Raw genomic sequence first — 24,961 nt, 5'->3', positions numbered from 1 at the left:
AACAAAGTTGATTTTTCACATTTGAATCCGCCCTTGTCTTTTTCTCACTACCTTCCTTTTCTAAAGCATCATGCCACCCAAAGAGGTCAAGGAAGAGCTTGACCTTGACGAGAAGAAGGCTCAGGTCTGTATTCTGCCATACAATTCCCCATCATTGCATCTGCTTACTCTTCACGCGTTCTCCTCCTATCCAGCTCGCGATCAAATTCAATAATGCTGCGCGTCAGTTCGCTGCTCTCGCCGAAGTGCTTTCCAAAGCTGTAACCGAAGTGCCAATCGACGAGTCGACTGTTAACAATCTCACGGACCTTTTGAACGCGGCAATCGCGAAACCGTCGCGTAAGCGCAAGCTTGTCGCGCTTGAGATCGGCGAGGATGGTGTTCCCAAAAAGAGGAAGCGTGAAAAGAGAATCAAGGACCCGAATGCACCCAAGGGTCCTGCTTCGGCGTACATCCTGTTTCAAAATGACATTCGTGCCGCGTACAAGAAGGAACATCCAGATATGTCCAACAAGGAGCTGCTCAGACTCATCGGTGACCAGTGGAAGGCATTAGCCGATGACAAGAAAGATGTAAGTGCTTGTCAAGTGTATCCACATGATCATCGCTCATGCGTCCCATCAGTTCTATCGCGAAAAGCACGGCAATGCGAAGAAGAAGCATGAAGTTGACCTTGCTGCCTACAACGCCCAGAACCCCGACCACGTCCCTGCAGAGGTCGGGAAGAAGAAGAAGAAAGAAGAGGCATCAGAATCTCCTGTAATCAAGGAAGTTGCGAAGGCTGCGCCCAAGAGTACTAAGAAGGCTGCTGCTCCCGTACGCTCTTTTGTGCGAGTTCTGACATGTGCTGATGTTGTTAATCAGAAGGCTGCCAAGGTGGTTCCGAAATCTAAAGAAGTTGTTGAAAGCTCGGGCTCTGAGGCAGAGGATGCGTCGGAAGCAGAAGTTTCAGAAGCAGATTCATCAGGCGAGGAACCAACGCCGAAAGCCGACGTTAAGGCGACCTCAGATGAAGATTCTGAGTCCGGTTCGGATGATGATTCGGATTCTTCCGCGGATGAAGCTCCTCCCCCTCCTCCCCCAAAGAGGTCCAGAAAATGATCATACAACAAGATATTTATCAAGAGTTCCCCTCTGAATCCGTTCATTTTGATGTTGTCTGCATGTTGGTTTATCTCCGCTCTTCTTCGTATGATACATATCCTCCACTATTCTATCGTCAGCAAGCATATGACTATTGGTTTTCTGATTACTATACATACTATTCTTCAGTGATCTTACTTCGGGCCGTTGGTCGGACTCACTGCATATTGTAAACACAGCAATCCTGTGCCCACAATTCAATGTACATGTGTCACTTATTATATGCGTGACCCTTGGTCTCGTGCCAGCGGCTGCCAGGCTTGACACTATATAAACAGCAATCCGCAATCCTGCCAACGAGATTATCTTTGTTTCCACACTATGTCCTCTCCTCCCCCCAATCCTGATCCAAGACCTCTTCCGCAGGGCTGGATCGCGCAGTACAACTGGGAGTATGTGTTTCACAAATCTAATCGTCATTCGATAAGCTCTTAATCATCGTCAACTACAGTTACAAGGCATGGTGTGTTACACGTTCCCGCCAGCCTGCTTGACACCTTCTCATCAATATATGATCGTCCGCAATGCAGGTTCTATGTGAACGAGCGTGAACAACCTCCCAGATCATCTTGGGAGCATCCGCTTGGCCAGCAGTATACTCCTCCCCCTGGCCCTCCCCCTCCCAATCGCGACTACAACCGCTCTCCTTATCAAAGCAACTACAATCAGGGTGCCCCTCCAGGTGGCTACGCGCCGTCTTACGGTGGGCAAGGTAACTACGGAGGCGGGTATGGTAGCAGCGCGCCCGCCGGCGGCTACCAGGGTGGCTACCCACCTGCAGAAAACAGAGGTAAGAGCCCGTGAACCTGTCGTTAAATCGTGATTATCGAACCATTTCGTCAGGCTTCTTTGGTGGCAGGACGTCTTCTCAGCCACAACAGCAACCCGTTTATGCGCAACAGGCTCAGCCACCGAAGAGGAGTGGACCAGGGATGGGCACTGCTCTGTTGGCTGGTAAGTCATGTTCTGCTGTGCCGCACTTGCAAGACTGATGCCCGGATCAGGCGGTGCAGGTCTAGTTGGCGGAGCCCTCCTCATGGACGCTTTCGAGGACCATGAAGATCATGAAAGAGACCAGGCCTATGACCAAGGTAAGTCTGCGCGTGTCTCTTGGGGACACAGCTTAACTTCGTGCGCCAGGGTATGACCAAGGTTACGGCAACGGTTACGACAATGGTGACAATGGTGGTGACAATGGTGGCGGAGACTGGTAAACTCCTTGGTCGCAAATTCTGGGCGCCTACTGTGGTAGATGGGTGCTTGTATATCGGATAGATACTTGGAAGACTTCGATTTGTGGAATTAAACTTGTGGTGCATTTGAGCGCCATTGTATACCAAACTATAACGAATTCCTTGCTGTGTCTATTCAATGGCCATGGGTCTACGGTTCAAATGTATGGTGCACGCATACTAGCTAACTACGATAGTCGTATCCGGAGCTTGAAAGCTTGATTAACTTTAAGTTAATTGGCCAGTCACTAGCCAGGCTTGGCGTCCATCATTCACAGCACAGCTCCTCGACTGACAGATCTCGTATACTTACAAGCCAATAAACATTAATGCCCACTTATATACGCGGGTACCTTGTGGTACCTTGTACCGTGATCATCATAAAACACGTTCCTTGCCTGTGCAATTTCTCAGTTGTCCTCCACTAATGAGTTTCTATGCTGGTGTTGTGCCCGCAGACGGGCTCTCTGCACAGGCTGACATAAATTGGTGAGTGAACAAAGAATCGTCTCAGTGGTGGATTTTAAGCATCTCAAATCATGATCTAGGTCCCACCATCCCCAGTCTTCAATTAATGCTGGGGCTCCGTCTGCACCAGCAACCCAGTCCAGTAGTTATGCAGCACCAGTCACTCCTGCGCAAGCTTATGCGCGCTCTGTTCTTTCTGCGCAACCTATTCTGCAATACACCATCGAGCGCCAGCAGCCAGAAAAAAACTCTGGTCAACAGCCGGCGCCACTTTTGGAGTCTCCAGCTGGTGCCTCCCCTTCTGCACGCGGTCAATCGTACGCCCAGCGCCTGTATGCCAGTGCGCTAGGCAAGCAGCCCCAGGCACAGGCCGCGCTGCAGACCAGCAGCAGGTCTCCCTCTTCTTCTGGACCTGGAGAATCTCTAGTTTCAGCCAGTGCACGGCCTTCAGCCGCCTCTTATGGTACAAGAGCATCTATCATACTGAATACGGGTCAAGACAATACTAGGCCTCAAGCTGTTTCAGCGTTTGATTTCTACCATAGCAGTGTCTCAAAGCTAGGACTTCAGTCAACGGTACCTGATAGAGGCGGCCGTCCTGCAGGAGCCAGGCGGCCTCAATCAGCCGTAGGTTCTGCATCAATCATCTCCGTGCCACATTCTTCGCTTTCCCTTATATCTCAGACCACTCAGGCACCTTGTAACCTGCAAGCACGTGGTACGCGTGATCGAGTTCCGATGGAACTCTCTAACGTGCCTTTGCCATCGCCAGCTGGTGATCCTCCATGGTCAAACCAGGTGGAGTTGCACAATGGGACTCCACCCAGTGCAATGCCTATGTTGGCAGGCAATTTGATGCCACCAGATCCAGCTCAAATCCGTCCACAGAGCGTGAGTTCCTACAGCGAAGCCATAATTTCACCTCATGTTCCACCGGAGACTCCCCCAAGAGCGCTTAGTCCATACTCGGAGGGTCATTCAGGAGATTCAGCTCAAGTAGTTGCGATCTCTTCCAACCCGGAACCTGCGACCCAACGTAGTCACCCCCCGCTTGCACCTATTCGCACTGGGAGTGATAGCGGTTCTGAAGATGTACCGTTATACTCCCTTGTCGATGACGAACCTCCTCCCCCAGACTTCAATGAGTCACAGTCCATTTGCAGCATGACCACGGCGAGCACGTATCACGATGAAGCACCCATAGTGCTAGCCCCTCCTGATGCGCCTTCGCCTACATCGTATGAGTTTGATGATATATCTGGGGCGGTACCTTTGACAGGTACAGATACTCCCTCGATTGTCGAGACCCCATACACACTTTCTCCAGAACCTGTTCCGGGATCTCTGCAACCCTCGTCGGCTGTGGAAGAAGTACTGTCATACTCTCTGGGGAAAGCGCCTGTGTTTGTTAAGGAGAACTTGCATGGTTACTCTGCAGAAGACTTGATGCCTAGATTCCCTGAGAATGTGCCATCACACTCGTTCGTGGAATCTCCATCGCCGTCTCGATCGTCATCTGAATGGGTGCCTTCATCCAGACAACCTAGATATAACGCCACTCCTCAGGACATACCGTATCCTCCTGTTTCCCCGGCGGTCTCCACACGCAATGATACCTCTGCAAAGGCGGTTTCTAAAACACCATTGCCCGCTCTTCCGCCGAGACGTGCTGTAGTTTCTGCACCAGCACCCATCGCAGCTTCTGCCCCTCCGCCCACGCTCCCTATAGTTCCTCCTCCATTAAGTTCAAATTTGTCAGCTGTGAACACGGATGAAGTTCGATCGGTCACTTCCTTACCTCCTGGACCTGGTAGCGTCCACCAACCACCGCCTCTTTCTCTGAGAGTCAGAGTAGAGTCCACATTTCCCCCTTCATCAGCGTTTATTCCGCCCTTTACTTCTCCTTCTGCTGGAGCAACTTCGCAGATGTATCGTACAGCTTCTCCTTCCCCACCGCTTCCTTCGCCTCCCTTCCCGCAACATTCTCAGGCCCCATCGGTGCTCTCCGCATCATCAACCGGTACTCATCCTGCAGAGTTTATACCCCAGCTACCTCCAGCTGTACCCCCTACACTGTACAAGCCTCCACAGTCTTATTACCAGTCACCGCGTCAAAGCTTCCAGCCACAAGCCTCGCTGCCACCGCCACCACCGCAACATCCAAGAGCACAAACTTCACCTACTCAATCGCCACCACCGCAACATCCGAGAGCATACACTTCACCTACTCAACCGCCTCCACAGCAACATCCAAGAACATACACTTCACCTACTCAACCGCCTCCACCGCAAGATAGAGCACAAGCTTCACCTACCCAACCGCCACAATCTAGCAGGGGACTTGGAACAAACATCATGGCAGGTCTAGCAGGAGGCGCTCTTGGTCTACTCGGTGGAGCTGTGCTCGCCGAGGCACTAGGCGGCGACGATGTTGTAAATGATCTCGCTGGAGGTATGGCTGGGATGACGTTTGGGGACCCTACGGGAGGTTTGTTGGATTCCGGTATGGGTACCGGTGATCAAATGCTAGGAAGCGGATTTGATCCTACCGCGATTTTTCAAGGAGACCAGATGTTCAGTGGCGATTCCTTCAGCCCAACGTACGACATGGCTGATCAGTCCATGGGGGGTGGAATAGACCCTGGTCAAGTCCAAGAGACTCAGCAATGGAATATCCCACAGACATTTGATGTTTCTCAGTCACAACAGCAACCAACTGACCAAAGCGGCGGCTCGCACTATCTGCATGATGCGGGAAAGATCCTCCAAGCCGCTTACAAGATCTATAACGCGCGTGGCGCGGCTCAGGGGTCTCAAAGTCCACAGACAGCGGCTCCGCTGCAACAAACCCCGATGTCCGCGGTCTCTGGGACTTCACATCCTAGTGGCCCTCCTAATTCGCCACCTTTTGGACACGCACCGATGTCCTCCACTGGCACGTATCTAGGAACACAGACAAGTTTCCGCGTCGGCTCCTTTCCATGGAACATTTGCCCACTCCTCCACAACTGGCTACCCCAGCCCGACCCAACAGACTGAACAATCCACGCACCTCACGACACCCCAAACCGCTCAACCTCCCGCTGCCACACCGTTCTCACAATATTACTCGTCTGTCAATCCCGCTTCTCAGCAGCATCCGCTTTCTCAGCATCACGCGTCCCCACAAAGCTCTCACACCCAGACCCCGTATATCAATCATGGTGCTTACCCTTCCTTCGGGGCCGCTACTCATACCATGTGCTCACAAGGTTCACCAATACCAGCCCAGTATGCAGTGAATCATGGTGCCTACTCTCCTCACGGCACCGCCACTCATCATTCTTCGCCTGGATCCCAGGCGCATGGGCAGTACTCCGTCCATCCCACACAATATCTTGCCCAGGGAAACCCACAACAAAGTCCCACTGCTCAACAGCATCCGAGCGCTAGTGCTGTGCCAAACAAAGCAGCGCTTGCACGACAATTTGTCAAGGGTGCATTGAAGGCTGGCGGTGTCCTTGCAAAGTATAACAAACTGAGCGGAGGCAATGGATTTGCAGGGAATGGCGGAGGTTTCTTGTAGTGGTTCTTTCAGTGTCGTGGATGCTGCGGATTCTATGGTACTACTGGTAGTCCAAATATATATTGTAAACAGCTTTTCGTCCTCTCGTACACCAGTTTCCTAAATACCCTATCTATAGCAGAGTACTTATTATGTGGCAACGTCCTCAGCATCAGATTTGAGCCGCATCAGCTCGGGAGAGTCCTCGTTGCCTGCGGCATTAGTATCAAGAAAAGAATATTAGATCTTAGACTGCATAGGACTTTTAGCGCTGGATTGAAAGGCTGCGAAGTACCCATGTAGTTGGTTTGAAACCCCGCTTCTACTGTGCGGTTTCTTATGCTTATTCCACCTCAGCGTTGTTCCTACATCAGCTGAGGTGTTATTATTTCATAGCTCGTACTCACTTCGCACTCACTCGTAGTAACAAGATCGCAGGATGGGAAATTTTGATCACATCATCGAGTTGTCGGGCATTGACTCTTATCCAAGTTGGCGGCAAGATGAAACAATGGGTGAGGGAGGACGCCCAAGCTAAATGCATTATCTGCCGAACACTATCACCCGTCATCGAAGCTCTACTTGACGAAGCATTGACTGCCGGAGAACAGTGGACTGTGCTTGCAGGACACTTTGCACGTCTGGGTATCACCCCCCAGTTTGAACTTCGAGCTCAATTGTTCAATGAGAAGTGTAAATATGCCGACGACGTTTTACGCTATATTGGGGTCTTGACGATTCGCTGAGACGGGCATCATATTTACCGACGACGAGGCAATCTTTCTCGTACTACAAGGGCTTCCTCAGACTCCCGAGTGGCTCGTTTACAAACGCCTCGCCATTGGGCAATACGACGGGATGGGTTTCACGACCACCTCCATTCCTTCCGTTCCCGAGGCCGCACTTATGGTCCAACCCGAGCCTCCACCTGCTGCACCGGTACCGGCATCGGCTCTTGCTTACAGCCCTCAGTCTTCCGTCACCTCCTCGCCCTCTGCGTCGCTTTATGCTGGCAAACTCGACCCCACCGTCACTGAAGCCATGTTGTTCGAGATCTTCAATACAATCAGTCCTGTTGCAAGCATCTGTGCCTGCCGTGACGCTGTGACGCATCGCTCCCTCGGATACGCGTACGTTAATTACCTCAACACTAGCGATGGTGAGCGTCCCCTTGAGCAGGTCAACTACTCGCTTATCAAGAACTGCGCATGCCGTATCATGTGGTTCCAGCGTGATCCTGCTTTGCATACAACTGGTCAAGGTCACATGTTCATTAAGAACCTTGACGAGGCTATTGACAACAAAGCCCTCCATGACACATTTGCTGCCTTTGGTGACGTCTTGTCGTGCAAGGTTTCCACCGATGCGCAGGGCCGCTCGAAGGGTCATGGTTTTGTACACTATGAGATTGCCGAGGTTGATACTGTCATCAAAGCTGTCAATGGCATGTTCTATGTCGGTCACCACATCTCTCGCAAGGAACGCCAATCCAAGTTACTTTGGACATAGTCAAGGATTCGAGGGACGTCGGGCCTAACACTAGTGTTATTCCCCAATTCCTTGCAATGACTCTGAATCGAACGCTCCTTGAAGCATGCATCACGCATGTTGATCCAGCGGCGGTCACGATTCTCGTCGCACGCGCGCGTCTCAAAAGAAGTGGTCGAATCATATACTCCTGTCGCACGCGCTCTGCATTTCTGGCCAGAATACCAACGCAACTGGGACTCTCGACATCTCCAAAGAAGCCAGGCACATCAATGATCAACATACAATTCCATGCGGAGAATTTGTTTTGATTTTATTTGTTTATCTTCACCTAACTCCCCTTCACGATATTGTTTCCGAAGACTCCAGCTAGTGCTTCGGTGACGTTTCACTGCAGCTCCTCACCTTCAGCACTTCTCTTACGTAACATGTTGACATTGTACAATGTAACGCGCGTCGACTCGTATTCCACCTCAGCGTTGTTCCTACACAAGGAATAGGGCCATCTGGCGGCGGCAAAGCTCACTACCTGCTTTTTCACTTTTCGATTTAGGTGTAGCCTTGAATCTACTTTATCTTAGAACCATCTGTTGACCTTCCTTTACCCTTCTGCCAGTGAGATTCATCGTCATCACCTTTGTTACCTTCATTGAGCTGCTTGTATTCTGGAGGTACGAACTCTCTTAATGTGGCCTACTCTGATGCATACTGCTTCCGGCTTGGTCCCGCATACACCAATCCCCAGTTTATCACCTGAGCTTGACGCATGTAGCTACTGGCGAAATGTGTCGGCGTATACGGCGCAGTGAATGGAAGTTCAGCTCTGGTGCCTGTGTTAACAGAAACCAAATGTGAATGTTGAGCTGAGAATAGCGCGACATATTCATCGTCCATATCTTCGACCAACAGCTGGTCGCAAAGGTTCCTGGACGTAGGATCTCTTTGCGGCAAGTCTCAGCAAAATCTATTTGTTTTCTATGAATTAGCAATGAATAGTACTTCATATCAAGCAGTACTACTTATGACTCTCTCCTCCTGTAAGCTTGCCGTAAGCCCATAGTTGGTGCTCCAGATTCACCAGTCAAGACTCAATAGTACATCGAACAGGATCGCCGTCTCGGTTTAATTCAAGTTCGAAGCTTGACCGGGACATTCACCTGGCTTTCGTTGCTCACCACCACTAGTACTAGCGCATACCTGTCATTAGCCGGCTGCACGCCGCTGCCCACGGAGGTTCAAGTTGGTGGACAGCGCAGCCGCTGCTTTCGGAACGACTCTATAATTTACCCCGCAGCTGGATGTTTTCGGCGATGATCGAGCCGCGACCACCGCCAAGCCGCCAAGTTCTGCCCCAACAAATCATGCCATATCAGCCTAATGATCAACAGCATTATTTCCAAGTCTGACACGGACTCACTCTTGTCCAGCGTTGACGCACGGCTTGAAACCATGCTACCCTTGTTTACAACTTCCCAAAGTGCACATTTGAGAGACGGGGTAAGTAAGTAGAAGTAATTTCACTGGTGCTCGTTGTCGGATACGGCTTGACTCAAATGAATTTTGTCTTTCTGCAGACTCCAAGTGGGACTGTATCGCGCTTGTGGCTGCAATCCACGTATACACGTGACACTATTACCAAATCGAGCGAGGACCAATAAATTGAGTTAAGGTTTCCCGCGAATTGCCCGCGAATGCGCGTCTCGCCGAAGTTTTCGTCGCGACGGAAATGCCCTTTGTTTCTGTTCTCCCACTGTCAGCACTGCAATAATGGTCAGCACAAGAAGCAATGGCTCCCGTAGTGTTCGGGCACCCGCAACCACAACTACAAGCACATCTGTGTCCCCCCTGCTCAGTAGCGAAAATTCTGTGGTACCCGAAACCCCTGACACGTCCGACATCGATCAGGACCCAGTAGTCATGAAAGTCGCGACGAGGTCACTTGGAACGAGCCTTATGAAAACACGGAAGCGCCCTGCAGAAAATGCAGAGGAAGGCGAAGACTTTGCGGCAAGTTGGGTGCCGACTAAACGGAGAGTCATTCAAAAGACTGTATTTGTTGAAATACCCATTAAACATTCCACCTCAAATTCAAAGGCGAGAACACCATCTTCAGTTCGCCGCAGCCGCATACTAAGTGCTATCAACGTACAGCAACAAGCAGCAACACCTGTCAAAGGCAAAGGGCGAGTTTTCGTTCCTTCGAACACCAACGATGAGGATGCCAAGCTTCTCTCAGAGGATGAAGACCTCGAGGAGCCTGAATCCAGTGACTCTGAGTTTAAACAGTCGGATGACGATGTCTCTATCGCCTCCAAGAACTGGGAACATCTCTCTGACGTCGTCTCGGGTCCCGAGGGACACGATTCAGAGGGTGACGAAGACTTGATGGTTGCTGCCGCCCTCGAGTTGTCTCGTGAAACAGCGCGGCTTGCTGCTCAAGAATACTCGGGAGTCGGCTCGTCGTCCAGAGCCATTGTGTCACCAAGCCTCAATATTACCAAGAAGGCCGCTGCCGTTGAACGTCGCCTTACAATGTCCGATAGCAAGTCCAAGGGAAAAGGTCGTTCTGCAGGCAGTGATGATGGCGATTTCATTCTCGCAGACAGCGAGTCAGAGCTATCGGGTTTGAGCTCAAGCGAAGAGGAAGTGCAAGTCTCCAAGGGCAAGGGCAAAGCGACCAAGAAGGGTAAAGACAAGGCGAAATATATCGTCACTGAACCCATGACTTGGGTAGAGCGGGCTCAGCGGCGCCGTCAACAAGCAGCTGAAAGGAGGGCCAACAGGTCGGAAGAATTAGCATTGATGCAAGAGCTCGGCCGAAGGTTAACTTGGGTACGGTTTCCTTTTCCTACTGAAGTGTTTACCCTAATTTTCAGCGCAGGCTGAGAAATCTTCTTTGGCACTAAGAAAACATCACCCTGAGCTCAAGCACGTTTGGGGTGACCTTGAGTCTAGCATTCCTATCGTCGTACCGAAGAGAGCTGATCAACCTGCTGGTTTGAAGGTCACATTACTTCCATTCCAGCAGGAGTCACTTTTCTGGATGCGTAAACAAGAGAATGGGCCCTGGCATGGCGGCATGCTAGCCGATGAGATGGGGTAGGTTTTCTTCAACTTTCAGCGTACGTGACACTGAGTCTGTTTCTTACAGCATGGGTAAGACTATTCAGATGATTTCTCTCTTTGTCTCAGACCTGAAGCGCCCAAACCTTGTCGTTGCGTATGTCTCTACCTATCATTTATGCCGCCATGTCATAGTCACACTTTGCCCAGACCAACTGTTGCTATAATGCAATGGCGAAATGAGATCAACGCTCACACGGAGGGGATGAATGTCTTGGTATGGCATGGCGCTTCTCGTCTCAACAACCCCAAGGAATTGCAGAAATATGATGTCGTCAGTTTCAGCTTTAAGATTCTCTGCGTCTGCGTCTCAATGTAATCCAGGTGCTTACTACTTACGCCGTGCTGGAAAGTTGCTTCAGAAAGCAGCAGAGCGGCTTTAAACGCAAGGGCCTTATTGTGAAGGAACCTTCACCACTTCACCAGATTAAGTGGAACCGGATCATTGTACGATCAGCTCGCTTTCATAATTTCGCCATTGCTTATTTTCTGGTAGCTCGACGAAGCGCACAATATCAAGGAACGCCAAACCAATACTGCCAAGGCATCATTTGAGCTTGAGAGCAATTACAAATGGTGCCTATCCGGAACGCCCCTGCAGAATCGCGTCGGAGAGCTTTACAGTCTAGTTCGTTTCCTCGGTGGTGATCCGTTCTCATATTATTTCTGTGCGTCATGCGTTTCTACAATTGTCTTCTGTGTTATTGATCTTGTTTGTTATCGTAACAGGTAAGAAATGTGATTGCAAATCGCTTCATTGGAGGTTTACGGATAAAAAACATTGTGATGGTAAGATTTCGTGCTCAGTCCAGCAGTCCATCTAATATTCTACGGGGAACAGAGTGTGGTCACAGCCCGATGCAACATGTAAGTCGCCGAATCACAATTTGCGAACTTTGCTGATTAGTGCTATCCCAGACCTGCTTCTGGAACAACGAGATCTTGACCCCTATTCAGAAACACGGCATCGAGGGTCCAGGCAAGATTTCTTTCAAGAAGCTACGTATCCTTCTTGATCGAATGATGCTCCGTAGAACAAAGGTCGAACTCATCTCCCCTCTTATTCGCGTGCTTGAAATTGATCCGCTGCCTTAGATTCAACGAGCTGATGACTTGGACTTACCCCCTCGTATGGTTATCGTACGACGGGATTACTTCAGTCCTGAAGAGAAAGAGCTCTATCTTTCGCTCTTCTCAGACGCAAAGCGCCAGTTCAGCACATACGTTGACTCTGGAACGGTTTTGAATAGTGAGTTCACTTTTTTGTGGAAAGTTGGATCTGTAACTGTTAACGCTATTCCATCAAGACTATTCCAATATCTTCAGTTTGTAAGCCCTTTGTGCTTTTACCTCGTATGATTCTAAAGTCCCTACAGACTCACTCGCATGAGGCAAATGGTTTGCCACCCAGACCTTGTGCTCCGCAGCAAGACTAATGGGAATAAGTTCTTGGGCCCCGAGGAGGCTGGTGAAGCCACCATTTGTAGACTCTGCAGTGATATTGCAGAGGATGCTATCCAAGCCAAATGCCGCCATATCTTCGACCGCGAGTGCATGAAACAGTATCTAAGCACAGCCGGAGATATGACAGTCAGTTTGTGTCCATTAACAACGTTTGCTTGGGTTCTGAATTTTCTTCAAGCCCGACTGTCCTGTATGCCATCTTGCTCTTACCATCGACCTCGAGGCTCCGGCACTCGAACTTGAAGCGAATGTACCTTCTGCTCGACAAGGAATCCTGGGGCGACTCAATCTCGAGACGTGGCGGTCTTCCTCCAAGATCGAGGCACTCGTGGAGGAACTTTCTAATCTTCGATCGCAAGACCATACGACTAAAAGTATTGTGTTCAGTCAGTTTGTCAACTTTTTGGACTTGATCGCCTTTAGGTTACAAAAGGCGGGGTTTTCGGTGCGTGTGGTCCCAGAAATTCAACTCAATGCTGATGCCGAAGTTCTGTATAGATCTGTCGACTTGAGGGAACTATGACCCCTCAAGCTCGCGATGCGACCATTCAGCACTTTAGTATGTCTGATCACCGTTTATCAGTTTCATTGTGCTAGAAGCTTCTACAGTGAACAATGTCGGCGTTACTGTGTTTTTAGTCAGCTTGAAAGCTGGTGGGGTGGCATTGAACTTGACCGAAGCATCTCGAGTGTATCTCATGGATAGTTGGTGGAATCCTGCGGCAAGTTTTCGTCTTTACATGTCTCATCCCCAGCTGACTCCTGCTATCTCAGGTTGAATATCGTACGCAAATTGATACACTGTACCTCTGACACTTGCTGATCCCCACTGCAGAAGCCATGGACCGCATTCACCGTCTCGGACAGCATCGTCCCGTTCAGGCCATCAAACTCGTCGTCGAAGACAGCATTGAAAGCCGTATCATCCAGTTGCAGGAGAAGAAATCAGCGATGGTGGATGCCACGCTGTCCGCCGATGAATCCGTGAGTACTCGCGGTTAATGGCAGAGACAAGTGTGAGTACTGACTACGACCTAGGCGATGGGACGACTGACACCAGATGATGTAAGTTCTGGAACTCTCTGTTGTGTGGCGTATGGTTGATTGTATTTGGTTAACTTAGCTGAGTTTCTTGTTTAGAGTGCGTCCACCCTTTTTGACACGTCTGATTTCGCTGACCTTCTATCGACCAATAGCTCTAGCTTATATCGTTTATATAAACTTACTGTAAAATACACACCCTGCCTTTCCCCAGGTAGTAGAATATGCCGTCATTTCTGATTCTGATTCTACACGGAATACATTAATTACATGAGGGCAAGTTTAGTTCTGTAGGTTGAAGACCAGGATTGCATTTGCACTGCCATCGAATTTTCGCCGGAAAGATCTCCCATCGACATTCTTGGACTTGGCCGTTGGATGTCACCTGAGGAAAGCCTCCGATTCCACCATCTTCGTGACACCGGTATAGATGCGACGATCTGTGGCAAGCCGGAAGTTGGACGGGGCCGAGGAGTTCAACGTGCGCGAGGTATGGTACAAGCTTATTTCTCTTCTGCAACTATCAACACTTGTGAACCGGGTTCACCTCAACGAGTCCAAAGTCCAAAGTGATTTGATTGTCACGTGACCTAGACGCGTCGCCTGCGAGTGTCAGCCTCCATTCTTGCCCTAAATGTTCTTAAGCTTGAGGCTGACTAGAGGCTGACACCCCCAGGGACATAAATACCTGCCCTCGCGGCATCTCTGTCCTTCATCTTGACCTCCACCAAGAGTCAGCGATCTCCTTCATTGTCACGATTGACCCATTGCGAGTCACGGACGATTATCTGTCTTATTAATTGTTCTCTCAATTTCTTATTCTCTCGCTTTCATTCTCTCGCGCTTCCTCGCTGTCTCGCTGTCTCGCTTTCATACTTCGTCACCTTCCTGCTTTCTCGCTGTCGTCACTAACGAAAATGCCGATGTCGCGCGCCGTTGGTAAAGCAAGCTCATATCCGTGCCTCCCCTTATCCCCACTCACAGGTGAGTCGCCTACCTTACACTAATAAATATTCTTTTGGCGCCATTATTTTTCCAGAATATAGAAAAGTCCAACGTCGGCCGCGTTGACAAAAAAAAAATACTTTTCCTTTATCCCTCTTGAGTCTCACTCTTGCTGGCGTTGCCTCTATCTGATACGGGAACCAGCGTTCTCTCACTCCCGGCCTCTCGTTCAACCACAGATTCTCCTCCCTCCTCAACTTTCTCCTACGCACGCAGTCCGCCGCTCCACTCCCAACATCAACCCCGCTCCTCCCGACATCGCCTATGCGATTGCCTTCCTCCTGTTCATCTAACTACGCTGCACTTGTACCCGTTCCACGAGCATAAATTACGGCGTGCAGGTGGCTCTGCATTCAAACTCATCGGCAGCATGGCATCTCGAAGTCTCGTCTTGGTCCGACTGTTGCCGCTCTTTCTACCGGATGATGGATGCGTCTTCCGTCTCCCTTGTCTCGTTTCCGTTGAACCTTAGTCTAACCCTTGTCAATCCTGCCGCTCGACAGCCGTCGCCCTTTTTACCGGATCGCAGATGCGCCTTCCATTTCTCCTTCCTCTTATTTATGGTCCGACCCTCGTCACTCCTTATATACCCTTTTCACCTTATCATTACTCTTACTCTTTCCTCTTATTCATTGTCCAACCCTTGTCATTTCTCTTCCTTCTTATTTATTGTCCGACTCTCGTCATTCCTTTCCCATATACCCCTTCGACCTTTTACTTCTACTCTTATCGTTTCTCTTTTCTCTTATTTATTGTCCGACCCTTGTCATTCTTTCCCCACTATTTCTCCTCCTTATTCATGGTCCGACCCTCGTCACTCCTTTTACTTTAAGTTACTCTTAACATTTTTCTTTACTCTCATTTATTGTACGACCCTTGTCCCTCCTTCCACACATTTCCACCTTTTACCTTTACTCTTCTTATTTATTGTCTGACCTTTCAGTCCGACTTCCACATATACCCGTTCCTTCTTCTATTTATTCTGTTCCTTCTTTTTATCTAGGTATTGCCTGACCCTTGTCATTCCTTTCTCGTCCGACCGTCGTCACTCTTTGACGATATGTTCCGTCTTTCATTGTTTCTAATTTCTATCACTGTCATTATCTCGCTCTCTCTCTTAATTGAAATTCCAAGATTTCTTCTTACCTCGACGCCCACGTGCTCCTGCACTCAATCGAGCAACGCGGCTCACTTGTAGCTATCCATTCTGTTCTTTCATTGCAACCTCTTCTCATCGCCGTTACGTGGTCCCGCACTCTTATACTTCGCCCCGGAAGGAACTCCATCAGTACATAGTTCACTCGGGGCTATAACCTATGCCACTGTATGACACGAATGCGAGGGTGTTTCTTATTACAGCGCCATCATTAGCAGTAAGAAGAAACACCCCAATCTGTGTGCTTGGGATCTATGCGTTGTGTACATACGTACCGAGTTACAGTCGACGTCTTTTTGACGCATCGTCGATGAGTTACGGGACAGACACTAGCGATGAGCAGAGCACTAAGTCACTCGCGCCACATTTGTGCCATGGCCCATGATGTCATCGTTCAACGTTAACGTTCAACAGCCAACAAACAACATTGAAGTTGAACAGATGTCTCAACAATTTCAAAGCCTCGAAGGAGCCATGCAGGTGTGTCTGAGTGTTGTTTGTTGATATCTGTCTCAATTGCTCTTGCTCAGCTGAGTGCAGCCGAGAAAAGATAAATGGGGGGATTCTGGCCATACCAAACGGTCCAAACCGCAGCGTATCAATGTGACCACCTCTGCAACGCGACCGTCAGATGCATGGCTACTACGTATCCCAGAAGTGGCTTCGTGAGACGACTCTTTCCTTACTAGCCAAGGTACATCCCGACTTTTCCCCCATCAAGGCCAGGACCAACGCCCCGTAGACCTCGTCTACAGCTTCACAAAATACTTCGGCATTTCTTCGCTGGGTACGGGTGTAGCAATTCTGCCTCCCCGACAGATAATTTCAGCGGAATGCATGGATGACCAATACGTTGAGGTATTGTAAATCTTCAACGACCAATCTTACAATTATCGTTGGCGCCCCACTCAGGAGCAGGTTGATAAATTCAGTCACGACTCTCGCATCAAATGGCGAAGTTCTAGTTACAGAGTAACGGTCATCTTCAGGAAGAGGTTTTCATTGGTAACTTGCCTGACGTGTGGATGATGCTAGCCATGCACAACAACAAAAAATCAGAAATGTGAAAACCAGTCTACTTGTTGACATGGTAAGAGCTGAACATGCCATATGAGTCGGGGCGACCGGTTGCGCATGGCAGAAAGGGCGCTTACTACAATGGAGGGTGCGCGGCAGTGAGGAGGAAATGATAGTTTAGCCTGAGTCTCACAGCCCCGTGATCTCGGTCGTTTTGCATTACCATAGACCGATAATCATGGCTTGTAGCTCTCGGCGCTGCTTAATTTTGTTTCGTAAGTCGTATGCCAGAACGCAGTGAATTATTGACGAACTGTGCGAACCGAGGAGGAGAAGACGCTTTTCCATCTGTGCAATCATGTAAGACAAGTGGGGGTGGGCGGTGACTGTGGAGGGTGAGAGGCCCCATTCGCTTTGTAGTACAGTCCGGAATTTTGTCGAGCCAACCTTACATGCGATTCGTGACGTCGTCGACGGGGAAACTGGTTTACTGGTGACGGATTCGCATCATGTGGTGTGTTTCGAATCTCGATGATCTTCACGTGCATTATAGACAAAAATTGGCTGCAAGTGATCCTACGTCCAGGAACCTTTGTGACCAGCAGCCGGTGGAATGGCTGATGAACACATCACACTACTCTCTGCTCAACGTTTTCGGTTGACACAGATCTAAGGTCTGCCTATAGGGGAAACTAAAATTTTCCATTCACTGACCCGTATACGCCGACACATTTCGCCAGTAGCTACGGGCGTCTAGATCAGCACATTGGCTCATCGCAAATATAGTACAGTACTCACGCACAACGCTCGAGCAAGGCCATGTCGGTCTTGAAAGTGTAAACGTCGGGTGCTCCTGCCGATGTCTTGTTGAACATCATCTCTGTGAAATCATGTCGCCAGGAATTCCAAGAAGGTGTGATGTCCCCTGGGGTGTATCTGTCGTCAGGAGTCTCGTACATGGCCATAGCCAAGAACGAATTCGAAAAAGCAGTGATGAACTGGGAATTGTTGTATGCAGGACCAAGCCTGAAGCAGTATGCATCAGAGTAGGGGTTGATCATCGCTTCAACTTACGAAGTGAAGTAATATCCAACATCATTTCCGTGTATGCCGGGTGGAATTGCAAACTCGCCCTGCTGTTGTTGAGCATGCATAAGTTGAGACTTGCCTCGAGCTTACCTTCCAACCTCGCTCTCCGAATGCTTTGAGGAGATAATAAGTAGGGCAAACGAACGTTGCTGAATGGAATCATGGAATCAGGGACAGTAATGATTTCCTTGAAGGACACGCGTACATTCACCTATCACGAGATTTGCCTGGTTGACGTTGCTTCCCTGATTCTGGTACATCTTCACTGCTGCTGCAGCCTGAGCGGAACCGAAGTCCGGGAAAAGTGTTTTGACATAATCTGCAATGTCCAATGTCGTAGATTGGTTCACGAACAAGTTCCCCTCATGCGAATTAGTTATGGCAAGAAGGCAATTCTAACGAAAGAGTCTGAGCGTCGCTGATGAGGATAGAATTCATATATCATACGCCATTCAAGCGACCCTTGCTCATCGTCACGGTAGGTCTCTCCACGATGAAAGTGCCATCCACGACAGGATCGAATAAGAACGTGCCACGGAAGGTGTTGAGGTTGATGTAGTTCAAGGTTTGCAGCGTGTTGACGTCTGCAGAGCGCAAACAAGAAAGGGTATCCGAACTTGCGCTACACCTGTGAGTTGAGGGTATTAGCTCGGGAATGGCCACATTTAACCTTTAAAAGGACTCACTTTGTTCCATCGACGACCTGACTGTACAACATCTGGCAGTGGCATTCAGGACGCCACGGATATTGACCTCATGAACAAAATTCACCTCTGGAATTCGGTCATTATAGTTGTATTGTGAGGGCAAGAAAGTGGAACTCGTCATGGCAGCTCTGAAGAGGGGAGGCTGTGTGTTTCCTCCATGAGCAACAAGATGCTGTAGCACGGAACCGGCACCTTATACGATGAGAGTAGCAAACAATGCTAAGAACGAAGAGTACATGAAGCAGCTCACCAGCAGACTCTCCCCAAATCGTTACCTTCGTGGGGTCGCCACCGAAACGACTTATCTGTCCAGGAATGTTTTCTGTCAGCTGAGGTACAACAAGCAAGTAGATATTTCTGCTCACGTAGGCCTGAACCCATTGCAAAGCATAATTTTGGTCGACTTCGAATATCAAGTTTAGCCAAGTCTGAAGGACCGTAAGACCATGATGATCACGTACGTAGTCCAGCATTGAGCACACCCCCTTCTTTGACCGCTTCTCCGGGAAGGAAACCTAGTGGGCAGCGTATACATTTGAATTGAACCCGAAAAAGTAACGAAGACATACCGAATAAACCGAGGCGGTACTGGAGCACGACCGTGATGACACCGTGATTGGATTCCATGATTAGGTTTTCACCATTGTAAAGATTCGCAGCTCCTTCAATATACCTGTACCAAAAATCGATTCATCGACAGAGGAACATTGCACATGCTACTTACCCTCCTCCGTGAATCCATACCACAACAGGGAGCCCTCCCGACGGTGTGGCCACCACTTGCCTCCCGGGAGTGTATACACTACCGGATACAAGTCAATCACCAATCATAAATGTCGACATAATCGTTCCATGACAGAGCTTACTTCAAGAATAAACAGTCCTCCGACTGACTGACAGCCCTTTTCCTCATAGAGGGGCTTTCATAGGGATTTGTCGAAGAATTGCCTCCCAGTCCTTGATAACATTCATTTGGTTGCGTGGTAGCTTGTTGAACCCCGGAGATGGCCGATGGAGGCTGCGGAGCTGCCCATCTGAAGTCCCCTATGTACTTGGTGCGTAAACCGAAATTGTATACAACACACAAAACAGGACGCACCAACTGGAGCAGCCGCGTACCGTATTCCGAGAAAGCTTGTGATGTTTGTCGCTGTATCAACTGATCCCTGGTATTGAGCATAACCTAAATCGACGATGGGTGCAGACGCGATGGTCGCCAGAGAAGACGATGCTTCTAGTGCAAGCAAAGCCTGTGACAACGTCAATAGACAGGTTTTGATCGACATTTCAATCTCATATGTCGCGCAGTGAGAGACAGCTTCGCAATCTGACGCGTATGCCATTATAAATATGAGCAAAGTCCGTGTTAGCCGCATGAAACATTTGATTCAAGGATATCGAGACGATCACCGGGCGAAGTGCTGGCAACTGACACGGCCGCGAGGGACGTCCACGGATAAGGTGAGTAAATCATGCTGAATAAATAGCGACATCGACGTTGACTTAATATAGTGGTCGTGCTGACCATAGACTCGGGGAGAACGCTACTTGGAGGACAACGAGACATCCGTCCCTTCGACCGATCTCTCCCACACAGTTCGGGCCGCCCGCAACAAAGAATGGTGAAGCAATGAGCGGTAGTTACGCTGTCACTATTTCAATTTACAGAAGAGGTGAAACCTACTTGATGGAGGACACTAATTAAAACAGAGTACGTACTGCACAGTGTTGCCTCAGTCAGTCGATGCAGGAGAAAGCTCCACCTAGTTTCACTGCTGTTCGCAGTGGCATGGTCACTGGTGCCCTCGCGGGGAGGTGGCATGTTACAGGGTGGAGAGTTGTGATCGTAAGGCTTAATGACTGTTATTAATGCGAGCGGTAGTACTTCGGCGGAATCCCACGGACTGCAGATTTTTCTCGACGATTTCGACACCAGATATACCAGGGGGCTAGGTTTATTGTAATCGTGGTTAAACTGACAAGTCCTACGAGGAATATATTGAAGCGTCTTTGCAAGGAGGCCCTGGAGAACAGGACACACGGCGAGCCTGAGAAGAACACGACGGATACAACTTGAAAGTTGATACTCACAATGTTGACTTTGTCGACCCCGGGAGTGAGTATATCAATACTTCGTACTTCCTGGGACCGATGAAGTCACGACAACAGGGACCCTGTTGCTTGCCGTATTTTGCATCTTTCTTTGTCTGCCGTATGAATCACGTCAAGAAATAGTAAGTACTCGAAGGGTACATTAATGCGTAATGCAACGTACCGTCCTCCCCCATAGTTGCGGCTGGTTCGATTCTGAAACCACATGCTGGCAGCCAGAACTTAGAATTACTAGAGACTGGATTTAGTACCGCATGGTAAGGTAGACGCCTTGCGAAACCAACGAACCTCACGTGATATGACATGAGTGTGACGCTGGAAGATAAGTTGTTGCCGAACATGCCGAACAACGGCGGTAACTCAATAGTAGGTACTGGCAGTAGAAGAAGTGTAAGTAGTAGTAAGTAGTATGTAGCACTATGTGCGGGGAATATATATTAGTTTGAGAATTCAAGGATTTAGCGACTATTCGAGGGATCATTGTCAAACTCTTTCATTATGCTCTTGCTAACATGCGGAGTTGCGGTATTTCATCACCATACTATCCTCAATTCCAGTGTTTTTTTAATTACTATCTCATTTTTTCCACGCAGCGCAGTTCTGAAACCGCTGTTTGACCACATTAACGCTGTTCGTCTGATTGCAATACAGAATATTTCTACGTCCCGTCGTCGAATTGTAATTGATTTTCTAAGGCCTTGTCACGATAAAGTCACTTAAGTCACGTGAGGTTCGTTGGTTTCGCAAGGCGTCTACCTATATAATATTAGTAATAGTCACTTGTTGACTTGATTTCGGACACGTGATCTGGACGCGTTAGTGGCGTCGCGGTTCTTTCTGCCATCCACTTCTCCCTTTCTTGCGAATGATGACCGCCCGCGTAACGTAGGACATTCTAGATTACCGCGAGTGTCAGGATTCAGTACTCAGTGATTGATCAAATGGATTTAACGCTGACCGGAAGCTGACTCTCGCAGATGCATAAATACCTGTTAGCCTCACTCACGAGTGTTGCCGCTCATACGAGTGACGGCACCATGACGTAGGATATTCAAGTCATTATTGCCTCAAATGGTCTTGAGGCTGACTGGAGGCTGACTACCCCCAGGGGTATAAATACCTGCCCTTGCGGCTTTTCTCTCCTTCATCTTGACCTTCACCAAGAGTCAGCGATCTCCTTCATCGTACGATTGACCCATTGCGCGTCACGGACGATTATCTGTCTTATTACTCTCTCAGTTTTTTTATTCTCTCAGTTTCTCATTCTCTCGCTGTCTAGCTGTCTCGCCGTCTCGCTTTTTCTCCCGCCGTCTCGCTTTCATACTCTCCCGCCGTCTCTCTTTCATACTCTCCCACCTTCCTGCTTTCTCGCTGTTGTCACTAACGAAGATGCCGACGTCGCGCGCCGTTGGTAAAGCAAACTCACCTCCGACCCTCCTCTTCTCCCCGCTCAAAAGTGAGTCACCTACCCTACATTAATAATATATTCTTCTTACGCCATTATGCATTATCTTTCTAGAATATAGAAAAGCCCAACGTCGGCCGCGTTGATGAAAAAATATCCTTTTACTTTATCCCTCTCGAGTCTCACTCTTGCTGGCGTTGCCTCTATCTGATACAGGGACCGAGTTTCTCTCGCTCCCGGCCTCTCATTCAACCGCAGGTTCTCCTCCCTCCTCAACTTTCTCCTGCGCACGCAGTCTGCCGCTCCACCCCAACACCAACCTCATTCCTCCCGACATCTCCTGTGCGATTTCCTTCCTCCTGTTCATCTAGCTACGCTGCACTTGCGCCCGGTCTACGAGCATAACGGACGGCGTGCAGATGGCTCTGCATCCAAGCTCGCCAGTACCGTGGCATCTCGAAGTCTCGTCTCCCTCAGTTTCACTGCACCTCAGTCCAACTCTGGTTAGTCTTACCGACGCCGCTCTTTCTACCGGATCGCGGATGCGCCTTCCATTTCTCCTTCCTCTTGTTTATGGTCCAACCCTCGTCACTCCTTATATACCCTTTTTAACCTTTTCTTTTTCTCCTATTCCTTTCACCTTCCTCTTATTTATGGTCCGACCCTCGTCACTCCTTCTATACCCTTTTCATCTCTTCATTTCTCATTTTCCTTTCTCCTTCTTCTTGTTTATGGTCTGACCCTCGTCATTCGTTATATACCCTTTTCACCTTTTCTTTTCTCTCTTCCTTTTTCCTTCCAGTTGTTTATTGTCCGACCCTCGTCACTCCTTCTATATCCTTTTCACTTTTTCTTTTTCACTTTTTTCTCATACTTTCTCTTTCCTCTTATTTATGGTCCGACCCTCGTCACTCCTTCTATACCCTTTTCACCTTATATACCCTTTTCACCTTCTATCTTTTACTTTTTCTCCTATCATTTCTCTTTCCTCTTATTTATGGTCCGACCCTCGTCACTCCTTCTATACCCTTTTCACCTTCTATCTTTTACTTTTGCTCCTATCATTTCTCTTTCCTCTTATTTATCGTCCGATGTCACTCCTTCCACACATACCTATTTCACCTTTCACTTTTACTCTTCTTATTTATTGTTCGACCGTCGTCGCTCATTCCCCATCTACCCTTTTCTTCGTTATTTTCCTTCTTTTGATCCATAAACCCCCGCCACTCCTTTTGTCCGACCGTCGTCACTCTTTTACGATAACCCCCGTCTTTCCTTTTTTTTCTATCATGTTCATTCACTTTTTCCTTCTTTCCCTTGGAACTCTTCTTCCGAGCTTCGACGCTCGCCGCCCGCTCTGCACTCCGCCCCTGACACGAGGACGACCCGCACTCAATCAAACGACGCGGCCTACTCACAGCTCTATAACCTGTTCATCCTTTCATTCCAACTTCTTCTCCCCGCCGATACTTCGCCCCGAAGGAACACTATCGTCAATGTGGTTCACTCGAGGCTCTATACCCATTTCTTCTCCATCCATCCGTCCATTCATTTCCATTCCATCCATTCATTATCCTTTTTCACCCTCCTTGGTACCTCTTGGCGTTCCGTCTTCCTTTTCGTTCCTCGGTCGGCTTGGAGCGCCACTTATACCTTATGTTAATCATTCCTATTCTCTATGCCAACCATTCTTTTACCTATGCCAATCATTCCTATTCTCTATGCCAACTATTCCTTTACCTATGCCAATCATTCCTATTCTCTATGCCAACTATTCCTTTACCTATGCCAATCATTCCTATCCTCTATGCCAACTATTCCTTTACCTATGCCAATTATTCCTATTCTCTATGCCAATTATGTAATATGCAGTAATCTATGCCACTTCGCGAAAGAACGCGATACAAGTTTCAAACCTGACATGGTTTGAGATCAGTGTGTTGTGTTGAACATGATCCAAGTTATGGAATTACAGTCGTCTTTCGAGCTAGCACTCTAGAAACTCACAACGGTAACAACTGTTTCGTTCTTAGTAAGTACGCTAAGACAAGTTGAAAACTTGAAGAGGTTATGAGATCATCGACATCTAACAACTACCGAAATTTCATAAGACGCGCAGGCAAATAGGACCTCCGATCCCTGATCACCACACAGTGCTAAACTTTAGCATGTCCACCGTGACAACGTTTGCAATTCTGAGCCAACGTCGAACAGATTTTACGAACTTTGTATAAGATCCCTGTTACAAATCATCGAGGCTGACTGCGGCTATTACAGAAGCGTACTCCGGTGCTACTATGTACATCATGATACCAGGCCATCCCGAAAATACGAGACATGACCACTGGGGTGAATTAAATCTACAAAAATAGGGCACATATCGAGTGTTGGAACCACATCATTCTACCACACACGACCCAAGGTCGATAACCTCGGCTAATGTTCCCCGTACGAAGCTCAACAGCGCGCCGCTTAGCTGTCAGAGAAACAATGGCATTTCATATTGGTGATTCAGATCAAAGTCCATGATCTTGAACATTCCATGAACGATGAGGGCCTTGAGGAAGAGATCGTATTGACTAAACATCGACGTTCAGTGCATGGAAAGATAGAGAAAAACCAACAACGTGGACGTACCGATGATATCCAGGGTGATGCTCGTTAATCTCATTTATCAAAGTCATTCATCGATTTCCACACGAGGAGGGCCGGAACGAGCACGAATGATCCCACACCGCGGACCGAGAGGAGCAGGATCAAGTGACAGATTGATGCATTCCGGTGATGAAAAATGGACATATATGACATGATCGATGATATAGCTGACAATTTTCTGGGTTTTCAGCGCGAGGCCGTGAGTTCCAGGGGTATCGTTAGAGGCTGCAACAAATAAGCGAAGAAGGGCATGTTCATCTGCGAGGTCAATGCGTACAGTGTGGACGAGATTGTACAAGGGATGGATGTGAA

The 24,961-nt window shown here is 48.8% G+C and overlaps 7 protein-coding genes across 7 annotated transcripts; 6 read left to right on the top strand and 1 right to left on the bottom strand.

Moving 5' to 3' along the window:
* Nucleotides 1–66: 66 nt before the first annotated feature.
* EDB91DRAFT_1134582 (uncharacterized protein) lies at nucleotides 67–1,372 on the top strand. Its single transcript, XM_041318781.1, has 3 exons — nucleotides 67–124; nucleotides 195–572; nucleotides 625–1,372. Exons 1-3 carry the CDS (start codon nucleotides 71–73, stop codon nucleotides 1,099–1,101), a joined length of 909 nt encoding a protein of 302 aa, XP_041177041.1. The 5' UTR covers nucleotides 67–70; the 3' UTR covers nucleotides 1,102–1,372.
* On the top strand, nucleotides 1,373–2,642 carry EDB91DRAFT_1134580 (uncharacterized protein). Its single transcript, XM_041318780.1, has 6 exons — nucleotides 1,373–1,535; nucleotides 1,595–1,606; nucleotides 1,674–1,933; nucleotides 1,987–2,097; nucleotides 2,148–2,234; nucleotides 2,284–2,642. The coding sequence occupies exons 1-6, from the start codon at nucleotides 1,465–1,467 to the stop codon at nucleotides 2,355–2,357; spliced, it is 615 nt and encodes a 204-aa protein (XP_041177040.1). The 5' UTR covers nucleotides 1,373–1,464; the 3' UTR covers nucleotides 2,358–2,642.
* Nucleotides 2,619–5,982, top strand: EDB91DRAFT_374677 (uncharacterized protein). The gene is made up of 4 exons (XM_041327050.1): nucleotides 2,619–2,864; nucleotides 2,924–4,122; nucleotides 4,171–4,324; nucleotides 4,382–5,982. Exons 1-4 carry the CDS (start codon nucleotides 2,803–2,805, stop codon nucleotides 5,880–5,882), a joined length of 2,916 nt encoding a protein of 971 aa, XP_041177039.1. The 5' UTR covers nucleotides 2,619–2,802; the 3' UTR covers nucleotides 5,883–5,982.
* A 1,263-nt stretch (nucleotides 5,983–7,245) lies between these two features.
* On the top strand, nucleotides 7,246–7,896 carry EDB91DRAFT_1053552 (uncharacterized protein; the record flags this gene model as incomplete). The annotated part of the gene is made up of 1 exon (XM_041313760.1): nucleotides 7,246–7,896. The coding sequence occupies one exon, from the start codon at nucleotides 7,246–7,248 to the stop codon at nucleotides 7,894–7,896; it is 651 nt and encodes a 216-aa protein (XP_041177038.1).
* A 1,720-nt stretch (nucleotides 7,897–9,616) lies between these two features.
* On the top strand, nucleotides 9,617–13,843 carry EDB91DRAFT_1134573 (SNF2 family N-terminal domain-containing protein). Its single transcript, XM_041318779.1, has 21 exons — nucleotides 9,617–9,969; nucleotides 10,027–10,707; nucleotides 10,757–10,974; nucleotides 11,027–11,095; nucleotides 11,149–11,272; nucleotides 11,323–11,445; nucleotides 11,495–11,666; nucleotides 11,728–11,787; nucleotides 11,840–11,865; nucleotides 11,917–12,039; nucleotides 12,094–12,247; nucleotides 12,306–12,327; nucleotides 12,375–12,588; nucleotides 12,641–12,907; nucleotides 12,961–13,021; nucleotides 13,072–13,184; nucleotides 13,237–13,246; nucleotides 13,298–13,446; nucleotides 13,501–13,527; nucleotides 13,586–13,603; nucleotides 13,659–13,843. Exons 1-21 carry the CDS (start codon nucleotides 9,643–9,645, stop codon nucleotides 13,662–13,664), a joined length of 2,964 nt encoding a protein of 987 aa, XP_041177037.1. The 5' UTR covers nucleotides 9,617–9,642; the 3' UTR covers nucleotides 13,665–13,843.
* A 3,544-nt stretch (nucleotides 13,844–17,387) lies between these two features.
* Nucleotides 17,388–19,763, bottom strand: EDB91DRAFT_1053720 (Alpha/Beta hydrolase protein; the record flags this gene model as incomplete). The annotated part of the gene is made up of 15 exons (XM_041313769.1): nucleotides 17,388–17,424; nucleotides 17,480–17,707; nucleotides 17,756–17,814; nucleotides 17,861–17,919; nucleotides 17,976–18,165; nucleotides 18,218–18,398; nucleotides 18,457–18,488; nucleotides 18,542–18,669; nucleotides 18,728–18,782; nucleotides 18,843–18,880; nucleotides 18,939–18,992; nucleotides 19,047–19,150; nucleotides 19,202–19,279; nucleotides 19,344–19,521; nucleotides 19,577–19,763. The coding sequence occupies 15 exons, from the start codon at nucleotides 19,761–19,763 to the stop codon at nucleotides 17,388–17,390; spliced, it is 1,608 nt and encodes a 535-aa protein (XP_041177036.1).
* A 2,751-nt stretch (nucleotides 19,764–22,514) lies between these two features.
* Nucleotides 22,515–23,901, top strand: EDB91DRAFT_374114 (uncharacterized protein). Its single transcript, XM_041327049.1, has one exon. It carries the CDS (start codon nucleotides 22,888–22,890, stop codon nucleotides 23,857–23,859), a length of 972 nt encoding a protein of 323 aa, XP_041177035.1. The 5' UTR covers nucleotides 22,515–22,887; the 3' UTR covers nucleotides 23,860–23,901.
* The last annotated feature ends 1,060 nt before the right edge of the window (nucleotides 23,902–24,961 follow it).

This window comes from Suillus paluster (genome assembly GCF_016628075.1).
Source record: "Suillus paluster strain FC165 chromosome Unknown EDB91scaffold_27, whole genome shotgun sequence".
Classification (NCBI taxonomy): Eukaryota; Fungi; Basidiomycota; class Agaricomycetes; order Boletales; family Suillaceae; genus Suillus; species Suillus paluster.
Note: the sequence above shows the minus strand (reverse complement) of the source record. Positions and strands in the feature narration are given on the sequence as shown.